General features: G+C 44.3%; 1 protein-coding gene across 3 annotated transcripts; it reads left to right on the top strand.

Annotated features, from left to right (window-relative positions):
• Elf5 (E74 like ETS transcription factor 5) lies at nt 1-27,200 on the top strand. 3 transcript variants are annotated; one of them, XM_048361090.1, is made up of 8 exons: nt 1-111; nt 2,380-2,525; nt 10,388-10,512; nt 19,621-19,854; nt 21,752-21,802; nt 24,854-24,922; nt 26,222-26,417; nt 27,025-27,200. In XM_048361090.1, the coding sequence occupies exons 3-8, from the start codon at nt 10,392-10,394 to the stop codon at nt 27,119-27,121; spliced, it is 768 nt and encodes a 255-aa protein (XP_048217047.1). In that variant the 5' UTR covers nt 1-111; nt 2,380-2,525; nt 10,388-10,391; the 3' UTR covers nt 27,122-27,200. The 3 variants fall into 3 exon arrangements, with proteins under 3 accessions (XP_048217047.1, XP_048217048.1, XP_048217046.1); XM_048361091.1 differs by lacking the exon at nt 2,380-2,525 and having other exon boundaries at nt 8-111; XM_048361089.1 differs by lacking the exon at nt 1-111 and having other exon boundaries at nt 2,268-2,525.
• Nucleotides 27,201-27,257: the final 57 nt, after the last annotated feature.

Here is a 27,257-nt window from a genome sequence, read left to right as displayed (position 1 = left end):
TGTAGGTGTCACTTATATCACAAGGCTACAGGTGCCTTTATTTCTACCGTCCGCTGGTGCTGGGAGCACCCTGAAAGCCTTCTCTCTGGACCTAGCCACAGCTGCCCTCACGTAAGCTGTTTTCTTTGCTCTTTTGGATGAATTGCTAAAGGGTATCGGGGTTCAGAGGCTCAGCCTGGGGCCTGGGTCTGTTTGTCTGTTTGCTGCTCCAGCAGCAGCCACTCCAAAAGGCAGTCACTGTGCCACCCCCCCCCCAACCCAGGAGCTGTTGATTCTGGATAAACTGCTTGCATGAGAGAGGTTTTTGCTTCCTCGGGCTATCCCATGTTCTCTCCAGCCCCCATGCTTTCTGGATCACTTGATTGGACCAAAGGGAAGGAAGAGAGAAGAAAGTGTCCAGGTGTTCAACTCTCTTCCCCTCCCAGAGCTGTCTGTAAGAGGAAAAGCTGGATTTTACATAGAAAATATCAGTTTTCCTACCCACCACCTCCCCTAATGCTGACTGCAAGCCTAACATTCCCATTGGCCCTTGATACAGAGAACCAAACCTTATGACAGAGATTTTTTATAAGGGAATTTGTCTGTACAACATAGTTAGAAAGAATCTCATTTTTGCCTTCTCACAGCCCCTGGGAGTAAGATGCTTCCAGAAAAGCAATGGCTAGGATTTTTCCACTAAATTCTCTCAGACCTTGTCAAAGGCCACCTGCTGTGTGTGGAGTCTCTGTGCGTTCTCCCCCTGCTGGCAGCAACTGGTAGTACAAGCTCCCTCCCCAAAAGGAACCCACCACTGACTGGGGGGGCTGAGAATGTCCTAAACTGGAAACTGAGTCACAGATCAGTGGACAGAACTGTTTCCTTCTTAAGAAATGAGGGAACTGGTATTTGCAAAGGTTCCATAGTTTATGTTTCAGGCATTCTTATGTTTTAGTCAAAAGATCCAGAGTAAGCAGCTGTTTGCCCATCCAAGTAGAAGTTTGATTCTTTTGGTTTTGTGTTCTCCGTAAAAATGTTCTTTCTATGATTCAAGGTTTTGTGATAGGAGTTGTCACCCTTTTGTTGTCTCCTTTTCTCAGAAGTTAGCAAAGTAACAACTTGTTAGATTTTAGATACATTTGACAGGGGTTCCTTTTCCTTGATCCTAAGTATATGTGCAATTTTCTACATATGTGAAAAACTAGTCTTAGGGCATCCTGAGGATTGTGTGTTAAAATTTCCATTTTATTTTAATTTGTGCTGGTACTAGAGCTTCAACTCAATGTCTGGGCACAAGCCTTCAGCTTTGTTGCTCAAGACCGTCACTTTACCACTTGAGGTACAGCTTTGCTTCCAGATTTTTGGTGGTTAACTATAGATAAAAGTCTCATAACTATAATCCTCAGATCTGAACCTCCTCAATAGCTAGAATTAGAAGCATGAGCCACCAATGCCCAGCTAATAATCCCCATTTTAAAGACGAGGAAACAGGACCTCTGAGCAGGTCATGAATGTTTACACAGCATGCCAATAATAATAAAAGAATTTTAGCAACTATTTTTTTTAAAAGCAATGCAGAATTTCAGTCAGGTTGTTAGAAGTATATTCCAGGTTCCTTGAGTGGCAAAGGTGGGTTTTAATCCTCGATGCTGTGTAGTTAACCCAGAGCCTGTGAACTTAGCATTGAAGCCCAAAGAAAATTATATAGTGTTCCTTCTATGAGTCTTTTTGGCACCTTCATTTAAAAAAAAAAAAAAGACCAGCTAGAAACAAACAAACAAGCTAAGTCTCTAAACTCCTTAAAGAAAAATAAGGACTCACTTGACCAGCCATCAACAAGGTGGTTCTCACAGCTGCTGTGGTTTCTTCCGGAACAAACACTCAAGCACCCAACCCACAATCCTTTCACAGCAAGTGTTGAAATGCAGCCCTGAGTTTTCCTTAGTCTTCCCTTCCTAGGGAGATCTCCAGGGTGGGAAATGGACCCTGCTTTGTTCTCGGGGCTCAGGACCCAGTGCACATTCAGGTGTCACTGGGGATTTGAGGAAGGGTAAATGTTTTTCTTTGCAATGGCACTGCCCATATGGGATTAGGGAACAACTTTCCTAACACCCCTCCATCCCCCCTGCCCCATGCTTGCATGGGCATGGCCTTGTTCTGTACAGTGATATTTTGACATTTAAACAATCCATTTCTAGATGTTTAATTGGGTAGATATTTGGTCACATGCCCAGAGCAAAGTTGATGATCCCAGTCATGGTCAGGAAGGAATTTTCCTCCTCTGGCAAACTGGCCAAGGCTGAGTGGCTTGCCCCTTTGCCTCTCTCCGGAAGGCTGAGCAACATTGCCTGATGGCTCAGGCCATGGGCACCCATCTGTTACTGTAATCTCTGGTTCATGCAGGAGCAAGGAGCCCACAGCCTCTCCTTCTGACTGGGTGGACCCTGGGTGTGCATTTGGTGTGTGAGCCAGCTCCAAGAGGGGATAGAAAGACGCTGGAGGTGTCCGGGGATCTCAGCCTCCAGGCCAGCCCTGTCTCAACCCCAAAGGTACCTACTGCCTTTCTCTCTCAAGTGGAAGGGAGCTCACTTGATTCCACCTCCTTGTGTTAATTGTTTTGGATTCTTCCTTACTTAGAAACTAATCTTAGGGAACTTGATTCCAATTGCTATGAGAATGTCGGTGGGAAGGTAGGTGAGTGTTTATAGAGCCAGGATCTCCTGCTGGAAGGCTCTTCAGCTATCCTGAGGCTCCAGCACTGGGCTGAGGTAGAAGGTAGAGGGACTATGAAGGAAAGGGAAGAGAGAAGTAAGCCACAAATTTAATCGATGGTGACTCTGGTTGGATTTGTCTTCAGTTTGGCAATCTTTGGTGAACACAGTTTGTAAATACAATGAATGCATCTGAACATGCCTTTGTGTGTGCAGGTTTGAATGTGTTGGCCCAATCAGTTGGGCATCTGGAGAAAGTTGCAAAATCAAAGCCAACCTTGACTCCATTTCCCCAGCCTTCAGCAACCGGGAGTGGGGGGTGGGGAGGTGGGAACCTTTTTTCTCCGCCAATAGCCATTTGGATGTTTAGAACATAATTCTCGAACTGGCCGTTGATGGCTCATGCCTACATTCCTAGCTTCTCAGGAGGCTAAGATCTGAGAATATGATGCAAAACTAGCCCAAGCAGGAAAGCGTGTGAGACTTTTGTCTCCAATTAATGATCAAAAAGCTGGATATGTAGCTGTGGCTCAGGTGGTAGAACTAACAGCCTTGAGCAAAAAAACTAAGCCCAGACTCCAAGTTCAAATCCCAGCACTGGCACAAAAACTAAATAAATAAATACTATTCATGCCATACAAACTTATCAATCCAGGACAATGGTCAGAGGGAGGCCAAAGAGAAGCATTGCATATCTGTCCCTTCATATATCAAATAACATCCCCAGCTTTCTACGGTTCGCAGGGTAGATGCTCTCCACACCTGATGCCAGTTGAAGCTGACAGGCCTCAGAGGCTTCTGTAGCTGAAGAGGCTCTTCCATGATGACAAGCAAAGTCTTCAAATGAAAAGTGAAGCTATAGAACCCCCTTCTTGTCCTGTGCAGACACAACCTAGAGGGATCTCCTTGTGGAAGCTTTTTACCACCATCACTCTTGTTGAGAATAGCTGGTTGAACCAAAGACACAGGCTTCTGAATCTCTGAGCCTCAATTCTCTCACTGAGAAATGGGCCCCACATTTCTGTTCCTTCCCACTCACCCTGTTCCACTTACATTAAAGAAGTGCTTTAAGAGCAAAAGTGTTCGATTAGTACAATGGCCTAAAGGAGAGAGGTTGAGGAATACAAAGCAACTATTATCCCTGAACTTGCACACCTAGGGCATGCTGGCTAAGTGGCCCGGGTCTTTTGTGACAAGCCCAGAGTTAAAAACACTTCCTCCTACTTCAATAGCTTAACAAAAAAAAAAGAAAGAAAGAAAAGAAACTTTCATTGCTTTCATAACAGGCATTTTTTCCCCAAAAAGCAAGCAACAATTATGAAAGAAAAATAGCATGCTGTACACCCAGGAGAGCCCTTTAAGAATGCCTAATGGGTATAATTTGCCATAGAAGGAATTACCGAAGGGAATCAGATCCAGCATGGTGTGTAACCCAGGAGAGGTTTATAGATGGAGAGCGTAGGCTAGAGGAGAGAGATTGGAATCCTTAAAGGTAAATTGATCAAAATCAGTCCTAATCTTGACATGATGAAACTCAATTGACCAAATGAATTTCTTTCACAATACCAAGTGGTTTTTGAAAACTATTTGTCAGAAAGGTCTCATTCGAAGCGAGGTTGGCTTGGTATTTGAAGGAATGACTCCCTCCTGACATTGAAGGCCTGTGAGCTCTGTTCTGTCTTCTTTCTTTGGGGTGTCTACCTCTTCTTGCTTGGAACTCAAAAGTGCTCATGCCATGATAAATTATACAAAGTGCCAGGCATTCACACACAAACTGTGAGACTAAAGGGTATATGCTTAGGGGAGAAACCCAAAGGTATAATGCCTCTGAATAGTTAAAATGCTATTTATCAAAACAAATTCCAGGAACTGGAAACATGGTTTTTGGTGGTGGTGGTGGTATTTGTTTTTGCTTTTTGTGGGGGGTTTGTTTGGTTCCTTTTTCTGTCTTTTGAAGGGACAAAGAGGGAACAGAAATGGAGAAAGGGAGGATGGTACTCAAGTGGAATGCTATGTGGAAAATGACCTATGCAATTGTGGGCAGGGACAAGAGGAGAAAACTGGGGGGAAGCAAGGAAGTGGTGATATTGTCCAAAGAGAAATGTGCTCATTACCTGACTTGTGAAGCCCCTCTGCACATCACCTTAATAATAATAAAAAATTATATACATTTTAAAAAGTGGTCATGCCAAAAGGCTGCCATCCTATTCTTCCATTCTCTGGGCCAGAAAGGAACAGAAATAGTTTCCTTCTTAGTCTTCACTGAGAACGACTTTACTAAAGTCCCATCCAGAAAGCAGAAATAGCTTTGGGCTCCCCAAAGCCGTTCTCTCTTTTATAACCTTCTATTCCACCCTTCTTAATCCTGACCCCTCAAACTCCCATCCCCCACCTCCACTCAGGATATAAAACCAACCAATCCATGGAAAATCAGAGCTCAGACTCAGGCAGCTTTGGCTGTGATTGATAGATCCATGGCTGTGATAACTGCTAGACCCTGTTAACCCTATGCCAGCATCAGAAAGAAGGCTTTGGAGTAGAGAAGCGGAACTTTTGGCTGGCCTGAAAATGGTATCCCAGAGTGAGAATCCAAACTGTTTTATATTTGTGTCCAGTTCTCATTCACAGTGGATGAGGACGGGAAATTCACCAACAGGCCTGAAGAATTCGGCCTTGCTTCCAGAATCATGAAATCTCTTTACCTCTTAGAATTTCCTTGCACTTGTGCCTGAGATGTAGCTGATCTTTTTTTTTATTAATTTTGTGTTTTTTCTTCTTATTAGCAAATATTAATTGCATAAAGGGGTTCCGTTGTACTATTTCCATATATATATGTATATATGTGTGTATATGTATATACTTTGATCTAATTCACCTTTTTTAGACAAGGAAGGCCAAGCACTGGGGAACTAGGGCCTCCCTCCAACTTGACTCTTGCCTAGAACTCCACTCAGATTCCTAGGCAAAGGCAGGGTGAGAGGAGAGATGGTAACATGAGAGGAGAGATGGTAACACTCCACTATTTTCCAGTTCTGGTTCCTCTAAGCACAGGCCAGGGGCAAGTTGATTCTGCCCAGAGGTTGGCAAACCTTTCTCAAACTCCCATCAAGCAAATATGTCAGAGTTTGCAGGCCAAAATGCAAAATCAAGGATGTTATGCAAATGTGTGTTTTTTCAATAGAAATAAAAACATTTTCAGTTACAGGACATAACATATAGGCTGCACTGGGCCTATAAATTGTAGCTTGTTAACCCCTGGTTAGGGGGACATAAATGAACAATTTTTTTTAACTTTTTATTATAAAGGTAATATACAGAGGGGTTACAGTTACATAAGTCAGGTATTAAATACATTTCCTTTTGAACCGAGTCACCCCCTTCCCTCATTCTCTCCCAGTTTCTTCCTTCACAATCCCCCTCCACCCAAGTTATATAGTTCATTTCCAACATGAATGAACAATTTCTCTGTGTGTGTGTGTGTGTGTGTGTGTGTGTGTGTGTTTATACTCCTTTTTGGCAGTACTGAAAATTGAACCCAAGTCTTTGCATATGCTAGGCAAACAGCCTTTCACTGAACCATGGCTCCTAGCTCTTTTGTCTATGTTTTGGGTTTTTTCTTTCTTTCTTTCTTTCTTTCTGTTCTGTGCTGGTACTAAGACTTGAAGTCAGAGCCTGAGCACTGTCCCTTAGGCATATTGCTCAGGGCTAGTACTCTACCATTTGAACAACACCTCTGCTTCTGGTATTTTACTGATTAATTGCCTCACAGACTTTCCTGCCCTGGCTATCTTTGAATTATGATCTCAGCCTCCTGAGTAGCTAGGGTGACAAATATAAGCCACTGATGCCTGGCTTGTATTTTGTTTTTGTTATCAGATAGAATCTGGCTGGCTTTGCTCAACTGGCCTTGAATTCATGATCTTCCTGCTTCTTCCTCCTGAGTAATTGGTCAACAGTTGTGTATTTCTTTTTTTTTTTTTTTTTTTTTTTTTTTTTTTGCCAGTCCTGGGGCTTGGACTCAGGGCCTGAGCACTGTCCCTGGCTTCTTTTTGCTCAAGGCTAGCACTCTGCCACTTGAGCCACAGCGCCACTTCTGGCCATTTTCTGTATATGTGGTGCTGGGGAATCAAACCCAGGGCCTCATGTATACGAGGCAGGCTCTCTTGCCACTAGGCCATATCCCCAGCCCAACAATTGTGTATTTTTATGTTCACTAAAAGAATACTAACTTTGCATTTATAGTGGTAATAAAAAGTTTTCCTTTTAAATAGATACATTCATATTATAACAGAAAAGAGAATTGATTATTTTAAATATTTTAAGTAAGAAATAGTGCCCAGAAAAGTATTTGGATTGAATAAAATAATTGTGGTAATAGGCAAGTGACTATTGTTTTGGGAACACTAGACCACACACAATGGATAAAATCTTGACTCGTGTGTGTGTGTGTGTGTGTGTGTGTGTGTGTGTGTGTGTTGTGTATATGTACACATGCACATGCTAGTCCTGGGACTTGAACGCAGAGCCTGAGTGCTATGTCTGAGCTTTTATACTCAAGGATAATGTTTTCCTACTTAAGCCACAGTTCTATTTACAGCTTTTCGCTGGTTAATTGCAGATAAGTGTCTCATGGACTTTCCTGCTCCAGGTTGGCTTCAAGCCACAGCCTTCATATCTCAGCCTCTTGAGTAGCTAAAATTACAGACATGAGCCATAGCACCCAGAAAATCCTGACCATTTTAAATGCTATCTTTCAATATACCAGAAATTGGATTCTGGTCTTTGTACTGATGTTTGCCAGTGATGTAACCTTTAGCTACCATGTCCATATCGATTGGGGTCAAAACAGCCTAATTCATTCACATTAGGTCAAGAATCAAAGCTGGGCATCTTTGGCTCGTGCCTGTAATCCCACGCAGGAGATTGAGATCTGTGAATCATGGTTGAAGCCAGCCTAAGCAGGAGAGTCTGACACTTTTATGTCTAGTTAATCAGCAAAAAGCCAAAAGTAGACATGTGGCTCAAGTAGTAGCTTTGAGCAAAAAAGCCAAACCCTGAGTTCAAACCCCAGTTTGAACACACACACACACACACACACACACACACACACACACACACACACACACACACACACCCCACAACAGATTTTTTTCATCTACCAAACACAGATCTTTTTTATTTTTTCAAACTATGGGAATGTGGGAATCAGCAGAGATGAGATTGGCATGGGCGAAGGTATCTGAATGGAGCCGCAGGGTCAGATGTTTTCTGCCCTCTTTCCAAACTTACACACAGTTCCTGGAGCATTCCCAACCCAGTGTGCCTGGGGAATAAGGCTCAGTATTTGGGATCCTGAGCCCCCCTCCCCCACCTCAGTAATACTAGCTTTTGAACTCAGGGCCTCATGGTCCCCAGGCAAGTAGTCTACTGCTGGATTTCATCCCCATCCTGATCATCCTGAGCTGCTGCCCTGCCTCTACCTTGCACTTGCTACCTGGAATCTCAGAGCCCCTACCTTTCATCTACACAATGATACCCCACTGCCGTACCTTCCTCAGAGTAGCTCTTCTGAGACCACGAGTTGGGGAGCTGAAATACTAGAGCACTTTGCATGGAGCACATATGTCATTTTTTGTGACACACTCCTCTCCAAAACAGGAAGGTGAGGCAAGGCATGAACATATATCAGCCTCCACCATTGCTCCAACACATTAACATCTCAGCAGCGCAGCATGTGGATACTCACTGAGTGCAATGAATACAACTACAGAGTAGCCATCAAACTATTTCACATAGCTAGGTTTTTATTTTCTTGTGTTGTATTGTGTTTTGTTCCAGTACTGAGGCTTGAACTCAGGACCAAGTTCTTCTCCCTTAGCTTTCTTGCTCAAGACTGGCACTCTACCACTTGAGCCACACCCCGACTTGTAGTATTTTGTTGGTTAATTGGAGATAAGAATCTTACAGACTTTTCTGCCTGGACTGGCTTTGAATCATGATCCTCAAGTCTCAGCCTCCTAAATCATTAGGATTACAGACTTGAGTCTGGCCATATTTAATACAAGTAGTTTTATGTGTGTGTACATAGACATAAGCACACAAATGTACAGAAAACTATATAACATCAGCTCAGGACTGTTATACTAGAAAATAAGATGGCACCAAATACATGCTCATGCACCTGTGCATGAGCATGCACATACATGTGCGTGTACACACACACACACACACATCTTGTTTTCAGTTTCCAGTTTTCACATTGCATATACAACCAATCTTGTTCCATTTTTCAGAAGCATATTATTGAATATTATATGTCAAAGTTTCGAAGGTCCAATGTGAGGCAATAGGACAAGTACATGCCTAGGTAGCCTTGCCTAATGAGGCCTCCTGCTTCAAATCCCAGCTTGGCATTTCCTCAGTGTTACTTGGGCAGTTGTCTCAGCCCCTACCTCACTTTTCCCATATAATGGGCACAGGCACGATATGGTGATGATTAAAGAATGCCATCCGTGGGAAGCACCTAGTGCTTGGCTGCTATCGTTTTGTTTTTTGTTTGTTTGTTTGTTTGTTGTTGTCACTTAGTGATTTATTTAACCAGATTCTAGAAGACTTGGGGTTTCTTTTAAATCATAATCTCATTCCTTCAACCCCATACAACGTTCCTGGGACATGATAAATTACATAGAACCCTAGTCATTAACATACAGAGGCTAAAAGGAGGCTATGCATAGAAGTGATGGACAAAGGCTCTAACAGCTATGGACAGATGATCATAAAAACTAATATTCTGGGCTGGCAATGTGGCTTAGAGGTAGAGTGCTTGCCTAGCATGCATAAAGCCCTGGGTTTGATTCCTCAGCACCACATAAACAGAAAGAACCAAAAGTGGTGCTGTGGCTCAAGTGGTAGAGTGCTAGCCTTGAGCAAAAAGAAGCCAGGAACAGTGCTCAGGCCTTGACTCTAAGTCCCAGGACTAGCAAAAAAAACACACCAATATTCTATGAAATGAACTCACACAAAGGACACAGTTGCCACTGTTGCTGTTTTTGTTTTCTTTTTCTTCTGTCTTGTTTGTTAGTTTGTATATTGGGGAGGGTAATGGAGGATACATAAAAGTAGATTAAGGATGAGCAAATACAACAATATTACTCACTAGACACTATGTGGAAAATGAACTAGATATCTTATGGATGGGGACAGGAGGGAAAAAGAGCAATGAAAGGGGAGGCATGGTTCAAAAAGAATTGTACGCATGGGGCTGGGGATATGGCCTAGTGGCAAGAGAGCTTGCCTCGTATACATGAGGCCCTGGGTTCGATTCCCCAGCACCACATATACAGAAAACGGCCAGAAGTGGCGCTGTGGCTCAAGTGGCAGAGTGCTAGCCTTGAGCAAAAAGGAAGCCAGGGACAGTGCTCAGGCCCTGAGTCCAAGGCCCAGGACTGGCCAAAAAAAAAAAAAAAAAGAATTGTACGCATTACTTGTTACCTGATTTATGTAACTGTCACCCCTCTGTATATCAGCTCTACATTAACAATTATATATGTGTGTGTATGTATGTATATATACACATATACGTATATGTATATATATAACTTAAAAAATAACTATAGGGGCCACTCTGCTAGAGGCTTCCACATGCATGGCTTTTGGGAGCCCACATGCTGCCCCTTCTCATGGGCTCTCTTTTCTTCCAGGGTGATGTTGGACTCAGTGACACATAGCACCTTTCTGCCCAACACGTCCTTCTGTGACCCCCTCATGTCGTGGACCGATCTATTCAGCAATGAAGAGTATTATCCTACCTTTGAGCATCAGACAGGTACGTAGATTCACAGAAGCCCATCTGAGGGCAGGTGGGCCAGGCTGGGGAGGTTGAGGCTGACCTCAGTTGCCATGACAGGCTGTGTGGGGGCCTGGAGACACTCGTGATCAGGACGCAGGGATGACAGCAAGGAAGGAAAGCAGCCTCTCCCAGAGGAACCCTGGCCTCCACCTCCTCCTAGTTGCGTGTCAACTACACAGCCTGGCCCAAAGCAGCAGTCAGGAAACCCTCACTGTCCCCACACCTCCCTCTCCCACTTCCTCCTCCCTCTCAGCCCAGTTTTCCCTAGCTGAGAAGGAAGCTTGGAGGCATATGCAAATCTCATGCAGGAGGGAGGCCAGGTAAGCTTTGCCCCATAAACCCTCTGAGGCCTCTATGCCTGAACCAGTGCCTGGGTGACGGCACATGGCAGCAAAACCTGGCTGGCTACTCGGGTAGCAAGTATACACCCCACAAGGTGAAGCAAGCTGTCAGTACTGGCTGAGATTAACTCTTTGCATCCTGGCTTGCTAAAGTCTGAACCTAGATTCCCAAGGCAAGAAGTGCCCAGGAGGAGCCAACCAGCCTCTGAGGCAAAGGCCAAGCCTCTAGAATCAGAGGCCAGGACTGCACTCCCAGATTTGGGCACTCGGGCACACGCACGCGCGCACACACACGCACAAACACCTCATCCTAAATATGAGGTAGAGCTTTGACATTTGCTATTTGGGCCATCTCAGCCTCTAATAGGACCAGTTTTCTGGTCTGTATGAGAGATGAGGACAATAATAATAATGCCAACCTTGTAGAGTTGTAATAAGATTAAAATTAGTAAATATGGATCGAGGCTTTGGGACATGATGTGGCACAGGACCAGCACAGACAGGTGCTTATAAAAGCAGACGATTCATTCCTTGGGATTGATGAGAATGTTACAGAGCTGGATGGAATAAACTTTATGTCCCTGGACTATACACTTAAAGGGGTTTAAAAGGTAAGTGTGCTGTGAAGTAGAATTGACCACACTAAAAAAATTTTTTTCAAAAATGTTAACTGGCATTTATTATCAGTGTGGCTCCAATCTGTCCAAATCTTAGATTCTCAGACACAGCTTTCTCCGTCTGACACCTCTGTGTTTCCATCAATGCATGAGATGTCTAATCAGGTCCATGTGAGGATTTTCTTCCCAGAAGTTTCTCTGAATCCTGCATCAAGCAATGTTCCCAACAGCCTTTCCTTCTACCACTTTCGAGAGAGTAGACATTCCCACCACCGTGTGAGGTGAATGAAAATAAAACATCCCTTGGGAGCAGTCAGGATTTCTAACATTCCCTGAGAAATGACAGACTCTGATTTCAGAAAAAGCTGAATATCTCCGACCTCCTAAAGGACAAAGTTCACTATGAAGTTAGTCCTCATAAGTGATCATCTCTCCGGACAAAGACATCACCACCAGAGAGTTGACATAGAGGTCCAAGTTGTTTCTGCAAAAACCCTCTCAACCAAAGATGTCTTGAGAACAGCCAGGATTTCCTGACCAAGGCACTTCTTGGTAAATGTTCAGTGTTCAGTGGCCACAGGCATCAGAGGTGTCTCTATCTCATGAGAATCTTCATCTTGGATGGCGAGCCTCAAAAATGGTCCTAAGAGCGGCTTCCTGTTGGAATCTGGCTTCAAATGCTGGCTAACCTCCAACACATTTTGGTTGCTTGATTAGTTTGGATGGCTTATGGTGTGTGTGTGTGAGAGAGAGAGAGAGAGAGAGAGAGAGAGAGAGAGAGACAGAGACAGAGACAGAGACAGAGACAGAGACAGAGAGGCAGGGAGACAGAGACAGAGAGGGCTATAGGGCTTGAACTCAGGGCCTGGGTGCTGTTCCTAAGCATCCCTTCTACACAAGGCTAGCACTCTACCACTTGAGCTACAGCTTCACTTCCGGCTTTATGCTCGGATCTCAGCCTCTTGAGTAGCTAGGATCATAGGCATAAGCCACAGTTACCCAGCTACTTTGGTTTGTTTTTATAGCAGTGGGGCTAGAACAGAGGTTTTTTTTTTATATACTAGCCAAGCTGAGCTATACTCCTAGTCCAGCAAGCTTTTTTTAATAAATTCAGCTAATTATTTTTAAATTAATTTCACTTATTTTCTTTTTTTTTTTTTTTTTTGGCCAGTCCTGGGCCTTGGACTCAGGGCCTGAGCACTGTCCCTGGCTTCTTCCCGCTCAAGGCTGCGCACTCCGCCACCTGAGCCACAGCGCCGCTTCTGGCCGTTTTCTGTATATGTGGTGCTGGGGAATCGAACCTAGGGCCTCGTGTATCCGAGGCAGGCACTCTTGCCACTAGGCTATATCCCCAGCCCTATTTTCATTTTTTTTATGTGATACCAAGGATTGGAACCCAGGGCCTCATGCATGCTAAGCAAGCACCCTACCACTAAGCCACATTCCTAGCCCTCTGGAAAGCTTTATGAGATATATTTTTCTTCTCTAAACAATGTATGCTTCCTTGAGTTGGGAGTTGGGATGAAATGTAGTCTGTAAAGTATTTATCAAGTCCCTAGTGCTTGGTGAGTATACACTGTTAGCCAGAAATACCTTGCAATAACTGGAGAGGTAGAAAGCCAGCCTCACCTCTCCTACCTTCCTTCTTCATGCTGAACAAAAGCAACACAGATCTCAGCCACAACCTTCTCACTTCCAAACATCTTCCAGCGTAGGTGCTGAGACCAAGAGAAGGAGGGATGGGTGGCAGGAATGGGCCCTCAGGACAGAGGATATCTCAATGTGGCCATAGACAAAGGCTGGGCTGGTTCAGGGAAACCAGCAGTTGGCAAAACTTTGTAGAAGGCAACAGAACCTGTGCCTTCAATGTGCTCACCCCTGACTCAGAGTCCCTAAGGGACTCTGGCCTGCTCCCCTTTTAAAAGTGGGACCTCTGATGGGCTGCATTGATGGGTGGAAAGTGAATCATCACTGCTTGCAAAATACTGGAGAATTTCATTCATTCACCTGGTTTTGACTTTAAATTTTACAAAATAAAGAATGATCATTATGTCCCAGTGCCAGTGACTAATACCAAGCTACTCTGGAGGCTGAGATCTGAGGATCTTGGTTCAGAGTTAGCCTAGGGAAGTCAAATCCCAGAGATTCTTCTGCCCAATATGCCATCAAAAATCCTAAAATGAAGGCATGGTGCAAGTGGCAAAGTATCAACCTTGAGCAAAAAAGCCAAGCAAGAATACAAGACCTGAGTTCAAACTCCAGTATTGGCATGTGCATGTGTGCATGTACACACTTGCGTGTGCACGGGCACACACACACAGAAAAGAGAATACAAAGTATTCATAGTGATAGATTACATATAATGAACTCACTGAATATATTAGCTTTTAATATCCAAAGTGAGATTTCATTTTTAAAAGCTTTTTCTTTAAAAAAAAAAAAAAGGTGTTTCTTTGTATAATATGTGCCAGTAAAAATAAATTTTTTAAGCTGGGTACTACTGGTAGCTCACACCTGTAATTCTAACTACTCAAGAGGCTGAGATCTTCAGATCATGGTTCAAAGCCAGCTTGGACAGGAAAGTCCCTGAGACTCTTATCTCCAATTAGTTACCACCAAAAACAAACAAACAAAAAAGCCAGAGGCTCAATTAGTACTAATCTTGAATACAAAAGCTCAGTGACAGTGCTAAAGCACTGAGTTTCAAGCCCCAGGACAACACACACACACACACATACATACACACACACACACACACACACACACACACACACACAATTTAAGTTAAAAAACAAAACACTAGGGGCTGGGAATATGGCCTAGTGGCAAGAGTGCTTGCCTCATATACATGAAGGCCTGGGTTCGAATCCTCAGCACCACATATATAGAAAAAGCCAGAAATGACACTGTGGCTCAAGTGGCTGAGTGCTAGTCTTGAGCAAAAAGAAGCCAGGGAGCCCCAAGACTGGCAAAACCAAAAAAAAAAAAAAAAAAAAAAAAACACTGGTCAAGTATTAATATTCAGAAAAATCAGGTAGAAAGGTTTTTGAATACCACAGGAGCTTTTCAAGGCAAGAATTGGTGTGCTGAGTATAGAAATTTAAGAGCAGATTTAGAGGTACACATTTGAGAATGATTGATCAAAACTCAACGAACAGATGGAAAATAATTTGCCAGTCTAAGATGACCCCTGTAGTGACAGTCACATCCCAGGGGACTCACCATGGGCTGTCTCTGGGTTGTCCTCACATGTCCCGCTTTGGGAGAGCTGTGGCTCAGGACCACTCAGGGCTTGGCTCCCAAAGCAGAGACCCTATGCAGACACCCAGCCTCCCTTATCCTATTTTCTCCAGCCAATTTCTTACCCTGCTCCTGAGTTTTATTTTTCCATCTCATCGTCTAAGGCCCTCAAAGAGGCTTGAACAGAAAGCCAAGAAAGGCTGTTGGATCAGGCTGAAAAGGAAACCTGGAAGCAATTTATCTGGTTTATCCTCACAGGTTTTCCCTCCTAAAGTCTTTCCTGTGGGTGACAAAGCTTTCATTGATGGCCCAGTTCACTCCTCACCTCTCTGCAGTGCAGCCCCAGGCAAAACACTTTCCCAACTCCCTATGCTAATAAACCATGCTAATTATGGCCTGCAGTTGTCTCACTCAGGCCTCCTCTGAGGCAGACTGTCTCCCCTTACCAAGCCCTGAGCTTCCTTTGCACGGTTTGGTCCCCAGCTACCCCAAGCAAAGCCCTACTCTTCTGAGCACAACTGGAGCTAGGCAGCAACTCTCATTTTGTATCAACTTTGCAACTCCCATGTCCCTACCCTCTACTACAGGAGGTGTGGACAAGACCAGCTGACTTCAGACAGCTCTGAAAGCTGCAGTCCTACTGGCTTTAAATAAAACCTAGCTGATAGCATCCTTGTGAAAATTAGCCCTTGTTGGAGCTCCTCACCAATGAACCTTTCCCAATGTAGCCAGCCCTCAAACCAAAGTGCCCTGACCCACTTCAAACTTCAAAGGAGCTGGCAAAGCCTGCTGCTTAATAGTAGCCTGTGGACATTTGGATTAAGTTTACTGATACAGGATACCAGCCAGACTCAACTAGTAATGTGGGCAGAAAGGCCTCTTAGCTCAGCTTCTCTGATAATAGATACATTAAGGAAAATGCTTTGCAGACAATGTAATGAGTCCTTCAAAGATGGAAATATATCCTCTTTTAATTGGTGTAACCCCTCTTTTAATTTGTTCTAAATTCATTCCCTGCAAGTAGCAATAGAAAGGTCTTTTTTTTTTACTTTTGAGGCAGGGTTTCACTGTGGAGCCTAGGCTAGCTTCAAACTCATGATCTTCTTGCCTCAACCTCTTAAATACTGAGATTACATGACACCATACTCAGACTAAGAGGTCATTTTTCTTGGGATTTGGAAATACTAGAATTATCCACCTTTGCTCTGATCTTTCAGACTTGGGCTATGCCTTCACTTAATTCTCTCTCTCTCTCTCTCTCCCTCTCTCTCTCTCTTTGTGTGTGTATGTGTGTGTGTTTCTTCCAAATCTTGCTTTAATCATTCTTCAAGATGTACATTCAATTTGATCCTCACGTATGGAAAGTGAGGTGTGATGATGACGCATACCCATGTCCAAAGCTGGAGGAGTTAGTGGGGCCTCACTCCCTTTCTGACTGCCTCTGTGCCCTTGGAAGGCTTCACAGAGCCTCTGCTCCCTCGCCTGTAATGTGACAATAAAAATCACTGGAGATTAAATGATTATACTTATTAAGCCCCAATTGTGAGCTGATCCAGGCTCCCAGCACTCTTGTTTCAAGAGCTCAAGGGCTGGAATGGAGATTCTGTGAATCCTTCCAAAACTTCCTAAGCAGGCCACCCGAGAGAAAGTTCTGTGAGAAGGCAAGTGAGCAGCCATGTTGGGGCCGAGCAGGAATTATTCAGGAGATGGGACAGAGCCTCAGAGGGGAGGAGAGGACTCTATGGAGGAGAACAGGGAATGGGAAGGGAAGGTGGTAGGGCCTTGAGCCATGAGGCGCACCTTCCCATGTCCTCAGCCTCCCCTCTGAGGCTCTCTTCATTCTGAGGACAGGAGCACAAGAACACTACAACCAAAGAGGCCCCTTGCATGCTAGTCCCCATGGCCCTTCCTCCATGTCCCTGAGAACAGCTGTTTTCCTGTCCACTCTGAGGACTGTAGGTTGAGGAGAGCCAGTCATGGTGGCTCTGGCCTGGCTCCTCTCCAGCCCCAGAGACTTACACAAAGCCTGCTCTGTGGGTAAGCTCCACAGGCGAGCTGAGAGCCAGGCCAGCCACACCTTCATGGTGTCAGAGTCGACCCCCCACCCAGCACTTCCCAGAATCCTTTAGGCCCTCTTGACTTTCAGAAACAATATGGTTTCCTTCAAATGCCAAGGAAAACAAGAAGGAATTGGAAGTGGAAAGGGGCAGGGAACAGAGACTCAGAGAAACCTTTCCATGAAGAGAAACCTGTCCTACCTTCCCACAGCAGCACCCTGATAGCCATCTTGTCCGGGGCCCAGCACAGGAACAGCAGCTGAAGAATGTCAAGGCTCATAAACATCTTTCATCAGAAAGCCAGGAATGGCCAAAGGCCCCTTGGGATTACTCAAGCCAGAAATCAGTAGATGAACGCATGGACTAGACTCAGAAAGGGGTTGTATTTTCCCATGAGGGCCTGCCTGGTACCTGCCATGGATCTGGGAGACTGGCTCTAACCAGAAGCCAGGAGCAAGAACAGGGTGGTTGGCTCTTGTCCACCCCATCATTCCTCCTATCCACCAGCCTGGCAGAGATATTGACTCATGTAAAATTCTAAGGAGCTGAGGATATATGTAGTTCTGCTGTAGAATATATGTGAGGCAATTCCCAGGGCCTAAAACATAAGAAAAAAGGAGAGAGAGAGACAGAGAGACAGAGAGAGAGAGAGACAGAGGGGGTGGGAGAGAAAGAAAGAAAAAAGATTAAAAGCAAAGCCAAATGCTAGTAGCTTATGCCTGCAATCCTGTTTAGGTGGCTGAGAAATCCCAGTTCAAAGCCAGCCAGGGCAGAACAGTCAGTCCATGAGACTCTTGTCGCCAATTAACCACCAAAAAGCTGAAAATTGAAGTATGGCTCAGATGGTAGAGGACCAGCCTTTGGTGGGGGTAGGGTTGTGGTCAAGCAAGATCATGAGGCTCTGAGTTCAAGCCCTAGTACTGGCACAAAAAATAAAATTATTAAACCAATCTATTGCTTAGACTTGACTACCCTTCAATCCATTCCCCAGTAGAAAAGAGATTTCTAGATGGGTCCTGAGTTTTAGGAGGAGACTTAGTTTCCACTTTCTACTCACACCTATTTTGGTAGGCTTGTTGGGAAGATTTGCCAACCTTATAATGATGTTGACAAGGACACGTGGCACCTTGATGACTTACAAAAGGTACTTAGAGAACAGTAGCCCCCAGTAGGGTAGAGCGCCATCTCCTGGCTGAGTTCAGAAGCACTGCAGCTCTGTTAAGGACAAAGGCAGCTGAGGCAGCATTTAGATGGAGAACAGCAGTGGCACCACTGGCATTGGCTGTGAAGTCTAATGAGGATAACCCTTCCTTCCTTTGATCCACGTGTCCTGAGCTCAGCTCTCTGTCCCTCCCCTCAGACATCCCTATTCTCTTCAGCACTCTGCCTCTCTCCATGCTCCCTCCCTCTGAGGATCTGCCTGAGGGAATAGGAAGAGCAATGACTTTTGATTTTAGAAAATGGGATTCAAATTCCAGCTCTGGTCATGGGATCTCAGAACTAAGTCTCCTGTGATATACGCCCCACCTGCAGTCCCTACCTGTGACCACACAGGGGACAGAGAATAAATATGTCTTATCTATCATGAATTTCTCATGTGTAATTACTTATGCACAATGCACAATGATAATGGTAATAGTCGCATTAAAATTGTCTGGCCCTGTTCTAAGAACTTTGACATAATATTAAGTCATTTAATCCATAGAACAACCCTATAATATTGGTGGTGCAACAATTATCCCCATGATGGATGGGTGAATGGATGATGGATGGATGATGGATGGATGGATGGATGATAGTAAATGAATGGATGGATGATTGGTGAATGGGTGATGCTATATGGATGGGTGGATGGATGTAAATGATGAATGGTGAATGTAAATAGTGTAAATAGTATATGGATTGATTCTGTGGCAGTTGTAAGAATTGTTTGCATTAAAGTATCTGACCAAGTACTGGTGCCACATCTCTTCCGGGTTCCAAACCTATTGAAACCCTCTCAGTTTCTCCTTAAAACAGGGCTGTTGAGATCCAAATCTCTGTCCTTGGACCAGATATAGCCTCTTTTCAGCTTTCCAGACAGGATGGTATCCACATCTGCTTGGATGTGTACACAGTTCCTTTGAAAAATTCTCAAAACTCCACCAAAAACACAAGACACAGACACAACCAGCTCTGCCACGACCCCTCACTCCACAAGCATCTGGGCAACATCAAACCCTCCCAAGGCTCTGACCTAGGATGGTCAGAAGCTGTGTGAACACAGGTGTTCAACCAGAGCAGAAGGAATCAAACCAGTTTCATATGGAGAGTAGAATATTGAACATTCAATAACCACTGAATAGACAGGTCATTTCCTATGCATCCTCCTATGTACGTTAACCATAAACTCCATTACAACCCTGCGAATTAGTCTTGTTATCCTCATTTTACAGATGAGGATATGAGCCTTGCCCAAGTGGAAACTAGTGAAGTAAGGATTTGAACCCAGGCCAGTTTGTGTCCTTGGATTTCATGTTGTCCAAAACCAAATAACTGACAAGTGTTTTTTGTTTTTCTTCTCTACAAAATCCTCCCTTTCTTAGCACCAGCACATGAACTAGTCATTTCTCACCCTTCTCACTCCTTAATGATCCCAAAGTCCATTTCAGGATCCCCTCTCCCTGTTCTATACAAAGAAAAAGGTAGTCTGAGCCCCTAAAAAAAAAAAAAAAACCACCCAGAGCCCTTTTGGTCTATGTGGTGAGGAATGAAGGTGTAAGCACACCTGAGTCTCCTTAGGTCACCTATGGGGACCATCCTTCCTCCTTTGTCTCTCCTCCCATGCAGCCTGTGACTCCTACTGGACATCAGTCCACCCTGAATACTGGACTAAGCGCCACGTGTGGGAGTGGCTCCAGTTCTGCTGTGACCAGTACAAGCTGGACGCCAACTGCATCTCCTTCTGCCACTTCAACATCAGCGGCCCGCAGCTGTGCAGCATGACCCAGGAGGAGTTCATGGAGGCGGCCGGCATCTGCGGGGAGTACCTGTACTTCATCCTGCAGAACATCCGCACGCAAGGTCAGTGTCGGGGGGCCCAGGGCACCGGGCTGCACGATACACCCCATGAAGGGACCCTTCTTGCCCTACAACCAGCACAGCAAAATTCTGCTCTTAACTGAAGCTCTAGTATGGAGTTTATAAGTAAAAGGGAAGAGAGCACAGAAGAAAAAAAGAGTTCCATGCTTTCTATTTCTTCTTCCTTCCTTTTCTTCCTGTCTGCCTGCCTTCCTTCATCCCTCCCTCTCTCTTTCATTGTTTCCTTCCTTCCTTGCTTGCATGCTTTTTTGCATTCTTGCTTTCTTGCCAGTAGTGATATCTGAACCCAGGGATTCATGCTCTTGTTTGACTTTTTTGCTTAAGGCTGATTCTACAACTTGAGCCATACCTCTGTTTCCAGCTTTTTGGTGGTTACTTGGAAGTAAGAGCCTCACAGACTTTCATGCCCAGGTTATCTTCTAGCCTTGATCCTCATATTTCAGCCTCCTGAGCAATTAGGATACATCATCCAGTGTTTTGCTTTCTTTTTTAGTTTTATTGAGACAGGGTCTCATTGTATAGCTCAAGGTGGCCTTGAACTCAAGATTCTCAGTCTCTCCCAAGTGCTGGAATTACAGGGATGTGCTACCATATCCAACTCTAAATTAAGTACATTCCTTTTTTTTTAACAATGAAAAGACAAATTTAAAACACACGTAGGCTTGCCCAGGAACTAGGCTGACAATCACAAAATAATGCCATATGGAAGCATAAAGAGTGGACAAAAGGCGCTTTCTCCTTTGCTGTCATTTTCACACATCTCTGTCCACACCACACCCACTAGGCAGAAGGGAAAAAACATTAGAGAGACCTTCCCTTTCATGTTTCCTGAGAAATTGAAATAATTGGCATTTTATTTTCTCACATTCCTACTGGTCAAGGCTCAAATGTCCAGAAGATGGCGCCAGTAGGACGTTTTGACCAGGAGAGGAGCCATCGGTTGTTCAGGACTCAAGAACCATCTGGCTCAGTAGTTATTACAGATGGATTTAAAGACCCAAAATCATGAAGCATTGGTCACTGGAGGGAGAAGTTATTGGGAAAGGTTGAAGGCAGAAGTGGCTTCCACAGTGTAGGAAAGGAACAAGCCTCCTCTGTTCTTTTCCTGATCTGATTGGCCTTTTGGATAGTCAGCAGAGGTGCCATTACCAACCAAAACTAATAAAACCACGGCACCAGAAACAAACACTCACACATGGACCTAGTTCTTATCTTCTTAGTAAACAAAAGTCAGTTTTCATGTTCATAAAAGGTGTCCTTTATCCATCTTGCTCTGTGTGTATGTGCACGCGTGCACATGCACATGCCAGTACTAGGATTTGAACTCAGGGCCTTGTATTCTTGCTTGTCTTTTTTCACTCAAGGCTGCTTTCTACCACTTGAGCCACACCCCATTTCTAGCTTTTTTCTGGTTAATTGGAGATAAGTGTCTCACAAATTTGTCTGTCTACCATCTAATCTCCAGGGATTATAATCAGAGTAATAGACTCAGAGTCAAGTGGTGTTCTGTCTCATAGCACATTGAGAAGGACCAATAAGCTCAGAGGCCACGGTGACTACACAGGAGTCAGAGATCCAGCCCTGCTCAAAGCCCTACTCACCTGGCCCCTCACCAGGGCTCAATCCCCAGTTCTCACCAAAAAGAGCCTCAGAGGCTTGTTCCAAGTGATCTTAGAGATCAAGGAGATTGTCCCTTCTTGGGAATGCTTCTGAGTGGCCCTAGAACAGCTACATGCCCTCCAAGTTTCCTTTTGACATAACCCTCCCCCTCCTCCCAGGGAACAATTGCTTCCCTTCCCCAAAAATGCTTTTTCCTGCCTTGGCCAGGGAAAACCGGAATTGTATGCAATAGTTTTTGGATCTCCTTTTCCTTTCCCAGGTTATTCCTTTTTCAATGACACTGAGGAGACCAAAGCTACCATCAAAGACTGTAAGTAATCAAGACAGAGCTGCCCAAAGCTCTACCCAGGCTATTGTTGGGCTTAATCACTGGCTTCATTATGCTTTCACAACCACACTAGAAAGCTAATGGACCCCAACAACACAAGATTTAGAGAAAAGAGTGGGAAGAAGTGAAATAGAAAGAGCATTGGTAAGGATCGATGAGGCCATCGCTGGGCTCTGTGGAGTCCTTCTCCTCCCCAAGACTCCATTTCCTGGTCTGTAAAATGAGGGGACTCTGATGAGTTTTGATGGGTTAGAGAAACAGTGAAACCAAGTACCATCTAGAGTGGATGTCAGCAGGGCAGATGCTCCAAACCCTGGTGTCATTAGCATATGCTAACAGCTCACCATGGCAGACCTCAGATCCATCTGGGCTCACTGTATAAGTCAATATGGTAATTGTAAGATGACAGGGGATCTCAAAAGCCTGTGGCCCTAAAGACTAGCCTTCCCAGGTCACCCTTGCAGGTGGAGAAGGTTTAGGAAAGAGAACTCTGCAGCTTCCATGTTTTTAAAGATGATGCTGAGTCAGGCACCAGTGACCTATGCCGGTCATTCTGCCACGAAGTGTGGCTGTGGGGCTGAACCACTAGTGTCCTAGAGATGTGATGAGCTTCATTAGTACAGCCTGTGCACCAGACTCCCATCCCAACTTCTGGGACCTTTGACTATGATTTCAACCAATAAATCAGAATAAACCCTTGGCCACATTTTAAGTTTCTAATCTCAAGGCCAATTAAATGTCCAGATCATACAGAGATCAGAGAGAAGGCCAGGCCTCCTCTAATCACACTCTAGGTAGCCCCAGCTACGAAGCCATGGTTCAGATGTCGTGGGCAAGAACCACAGCTAGAAACATCACCAGCATTGGCAGATTAGAAACCAAGTAGGTTCTGGGTAGTAGTAGGTGTGATTTGGGTGCCTGCTTAAACGTTGACATTGAGGTAGCAACTTCATCACCACCGAGCCAAATAAGGTCTTTAATGTAGTCCAACCCATGAGTACCTTCAAGGCCAGCACCACAGATCTGGAATAGATAGAATGGCCAGAATCACCGTCCCAAAATTCCTACCATCGCTGTGCTAGGAAAAAACATCCATAGCATGAGTGGTTGAGATCCAATGTCTGGCAATTCCAACTGCTCAACACATCCAAGTTGCTAAGTGGTCATTGAATGCCTATTGAACAATTCCTTCAAGAAACACAGTGAAGTAGAAATTGTAAGCATCAGCTTTGAATGGGAGCTTTCTGGGTCTGAGTCCTAGCTTCACCATCTAGATAAAAATCTTTAAACTCTCTGAGATTCAAATTCCTCCTCCCTACAATGAAAAGCAAAGTAATATCATACAAGACTGAGATGCCATATATGGATCACTTACTCAGTAAGTACTCCATGGAGACCAGCTGTTATTAATGGAGGAGAAGAAATAAGAGGGATCTTTTCAGTGAAGTGGGAGCAATGCTGTGGTTCATACAGAGGAATGCACGGTGCCACAGGACTTGGGAGGGATCTTACCCAGAGTGCTAGAAAGGCTTCTGAAGAGAGTATGCAACAGCACAAGTCAGCTGGGTACAGGTGATGGATGCATGAGGAGCATGTATGTATTCCCTTCATATATGAAAGGAGTAAGGTGGGAGATCTTGGTGGGATCTGGTGTGTGAAAGGCTGAATGTGCTGGATACAACAAGGCAGCACTGCAGAGTGGTTAGCTGGGGAGCAACACCACCCAGTACCACTGAGAAAGGGCATCCCAAGCAAGACTTGGGTGCTCAAGACATGGTTTCCTCTCCTGATGACATAGCTCTTCCTATGTTCCATATCACATACATATTAGACTACATAGGAGGTATGGTCAATGTAGGACTGTGGTTGTTCAATAACACTTATCAAGTACCTTCTGCAGGCCTGGCACTGTGCTAGAATGTTCGAAGGATACATCTGGGAAATTAAATGCATCTTCAAAGGCGCTAGACAGTCACTGTGTGATTACAACTGGTTCTCTGGGAGGTGAATTTTGGAGCCAAGGTTGAGAGGAGGTTGTGAACACACAGACATCTAATGGCAAGGCATTCTGGGTCAAGGGAAGAGCAAATGTGAAGCCCTAGGGAGAATGATGCTTGCTTGAGAAGCTGGAGGATGGAATGGCTGGGGCAAAGCCAGGAAGGGGCTGAGAGAGGACACTGAGATTTAATGTGGGGCTGGAAGGGACAGATCCTGTACTGCCATTAAAAATAGCATAATCAACTTTGGGACAGTGTGGGTGTGGATGTTTTAAATTGTCAAATTATGGCATGAGTTATAGACAATTCAACTATTGAAGTTAATGTCTTACTTCCTACCTTTTATAGGCTCTAGACTCTATTTTTACAGTGCCATTTTTTTATCTGTCTGTCACACAGTAGCTACAAGATCTGAAAATGTGGATCTTAAAATAGGGACTTCTGCATTCCAGTTGGCTTCAAAGTCCTAAGCCCTCCTCTGGCCCACAAGAAGTCCCTGTGTGGACGGCCAGTCATCCCCAGAAACTCCATCTCCCTAATTCCTGGCATGGGAGCCTGCCTCACGGGTACTTTCTCCAGGCCAGGCTTTAACATTTCTATTATCTGGGACCATCTTCACTTTCTCTTTATCTCTTAGCATAACTGTGTCCTTTTGGTAAAGCCTTTCTGAAAGTAGTTACTTTCCCTTCTTTGACTGATGTTTTTCCCCCTTTATGACATTGAAAGCAATGGGCAACTTGTCCATTTTACATGAGGATTTGCCTGGTCTGTTAGTCTTTCAAGTCCATATGAGCACGCCATGTGCCTCCTCTATCCCAGTATAGACTGCAGCAAGTCCCCAGGTGTGAACACACACATTCCTCCTGAAAGACACCCCGTGGCCTGTCTGTCCCTTCTGTCCACTGATCACCCACAGAATGCCTGAACATAGTGTCTTCTACCACAGAGGTCATCAATTAACATCTCAGTTTAGTGCTGTTCGGGGTTTCAAGTGGCCTCTGTAACCCTTCCCTTGCTACAAGTCCTTCTGTTTCAGATGCTGATTCCAACTGCATGAAAATAAATGGCATCAAAAGTCAAGACTGTCACAGTCATAGTCGAACAAGTAAGTGCAGAGACACCAGTCCTCCATTTCCCAGGCAACACAAGCTACCTGAATAATCTTTGAAACAAGATGGGAGCCCCACCAGTTACTTCCCCAGGGAGCTAGTAAGGGAATCCATGATTGCATTTCATGCTTGTCATCAACCTCAGGTTATTTCTTTTCACTTGAAAATGGAATTTCATGAACTAAAGCAAGGAAGTAAACCAATGTTCTGTTTGTGAAGGAGGGTTTTATTTTCCCTAGTCCATTGTGGGCCCTTTTCATTGAAGTACTCAAGGGAAAATAGTGGAGAAAACACTAGGACTTGGCTGTGTGGAGAGCTCTTCCCAGCATTAAGGCATCTGTCTCCCCAGGACAAGATGAAACTTCATCACACAGATCAGGGTGTAGAAAGCCATCCTTCCAAGTTCTAGTCACTTGCTAACAGCTAAATCACGAAACCCTCTAACCTATCCTATAGCACTGAAGCTCATCAGATAAGTAACTAGAGAGATTTGCCATTGTAGAGCTACAAAGAGGCAAATGCAAGACACAAACCTAGGTAGTTGGATGCCAGAACCAGTCTTAACCATATCATCATGGAACAAGAGAAATGCCAGCTTTTTGTGGAAAACAAAATACCAGAATAGTTGTGGGCCAGAAGTTCCTAGGATATCAGTACTGCCTATTAGAAAGAAGAATGAGAAGACCATACCCTTCATGCTATAAAAATTAATCCACAGAATCCAGGCACTACTAGTGGCTCACACCTATAATCCCAGCACCTCAGGAATGAAATCTAAGGATGCCAACTTGAGGAAAAAAAAAAAAAGAAAAAAGCATGAGTCCCTTATCTTTGCTTTTCTAGCAAAAAACCTGGAAGTGGAAGTGTGGCTCAAGTAGTAGAGCTTCAACCTTGTTTGAAAAAGCCAAGCAAGAGCAGGAAGCTCTAAGTTCAAGCCCCAGAACCAACACATACTCACACACACACACACACACACACACACACACACACACACACACACACACACAGAGAGAGAGAGAGAGAGAGAGGCATTAATCCATAGTTCTGATGAGCAAGAACAACAGAACATCTGTGAGCCACAGTATTGTAAGCTAGTGTAAATTTGGTCTCTGTATATGTGTTTATCTACTGCTTTGTCAAAGAAAAACATTTCAAAGCTTAAGAACAATCAATCGACTGAGAAATAACCCTACAGAGCTGCTGTTCTCCTGGGTAATGAGAAATTATATAACTTGCATTTACTTAAAATTAAAAGAAAAATTAAGTAGCTAATGTTTCCCCTTTCTTCCCAAAAGGCCTCCAAAGTTCTCATCTATGGGAATTTGTGCGAGACTTGCTTCTGTCTCCTGAAGAAAACTGTGGCATCTTGGAATGGGAAGATAGGGAACAAGGTATTTTTCGGGTGGTTAAATCAGAAGCCCTGGCAAAGATGTGGGGACAAAGGAAGAAAAATGACAGAATGACGTACGAAAAGTTGAGCAGAGCTCTGAGGTAAGTTAATAGCATAAAAATACCATGAGCCTTCAAAGACAAGTTACATAAAATGGCCAGCCAGAGAAAATTACCCCCATTTGCTGCTTTTTACTTGATATTGGAAAGGTCATGAGACAAAACATTGGTTCTTAGTTACAGGTGGGATTATGGCTTGTAAATTGACACACCATCATTTTTGTTCTCACTGGCAATGTTCCCTAGGGATCACGCTAAATCCAGATCCCCTCCTCTCTCCTCTCTCTCTCTCTCTCTCTCTCTCTCTCTCTCTCTCTCTCTCTCTCTCTGTGTCTGTCTGTCTTTCTCGCTCACTCTCTCTCCCTCTCCTCTCTCTTCTCTTCTCTCTCACTCACACACACACACACACACACACACACACACACACACACACATACACACACACAGATTCTGAATGGAACATGGTAATGTTCAGTCTTCTAAGTGTCTGGGAAAGGTTTAAATGTAAGTTGATAAGATGGTGTGAAAATACAAGGAGAGCCAAAGACCAGCTTTGTCATCTGAGAGGGGCGAGGAGAGAGTATTTGTGCTCTGTTGTTTTCCTAGGGTACAAGCCCTCCCCAAAGTTCTCTTCTATTTGCTTTCACAGATACTACTATAAAACAGGAATCTTGGAGCGGGTTGACCGAAGGTTAGTGTATAAGTTTGGAAAAAATGCACATGGTTGGCAAGAAGACAAGCTCTGATCTGTTCCTGGCATCAAGACCATTTTATGGATTATTGTCTTTTCATAAATTGGAATGCAATAGACACTGGAAAGTCATTTTTTAAAAACCTGCAAATGTGCTGATAAAATTTCTCCACATCTCATCTCAGCTTACA

Source organism: Perognathus longimembris, chromosome 13 (assembly GCF_023159225.1).
Source record: "Perognathus longimembris pacificus isolate PPM17 chromosome 13, ASM2315922v1, whole genome shotgun sequence".
NCBI classification, from domain to species: domain Eukaryota; kingdom Metazoa; phylum Chordata; class Mammalia; order Rodentia; family Heteromyidae; genus Perognathus; species Perognathus longimembris.
The sequence above is the reverse complement of the archived record's forward strand: the minus strand, read 5'-3'. Positions and strand labels throughout refer to the sequence as shown.

Bases quoted from the DNA above. Each gene is read 5' to 3' on its own strand.
- Elf5 (XM_048361090.1), top strand. From the start codon at position 10,392: ATGTTGGACTCAGTGACACATAGCACCTTTCTGCCCAACACGTCCTTC. The intron at 24,923-26,221 runs GTAAGTGCAGAG...TCTTCCCAAAAG, and splicing joins TCACAGTCATAGTCGAACAA to GCCTCCAAAGTTCTCATCTA. The intron at 26,418-27,024 runs GTAAGTTAATAG...TTGCTTTCACAG, and splicing joins AAGTTGAGCAGAGCTCTGAG to ATACTACTATAAAACAGGAA.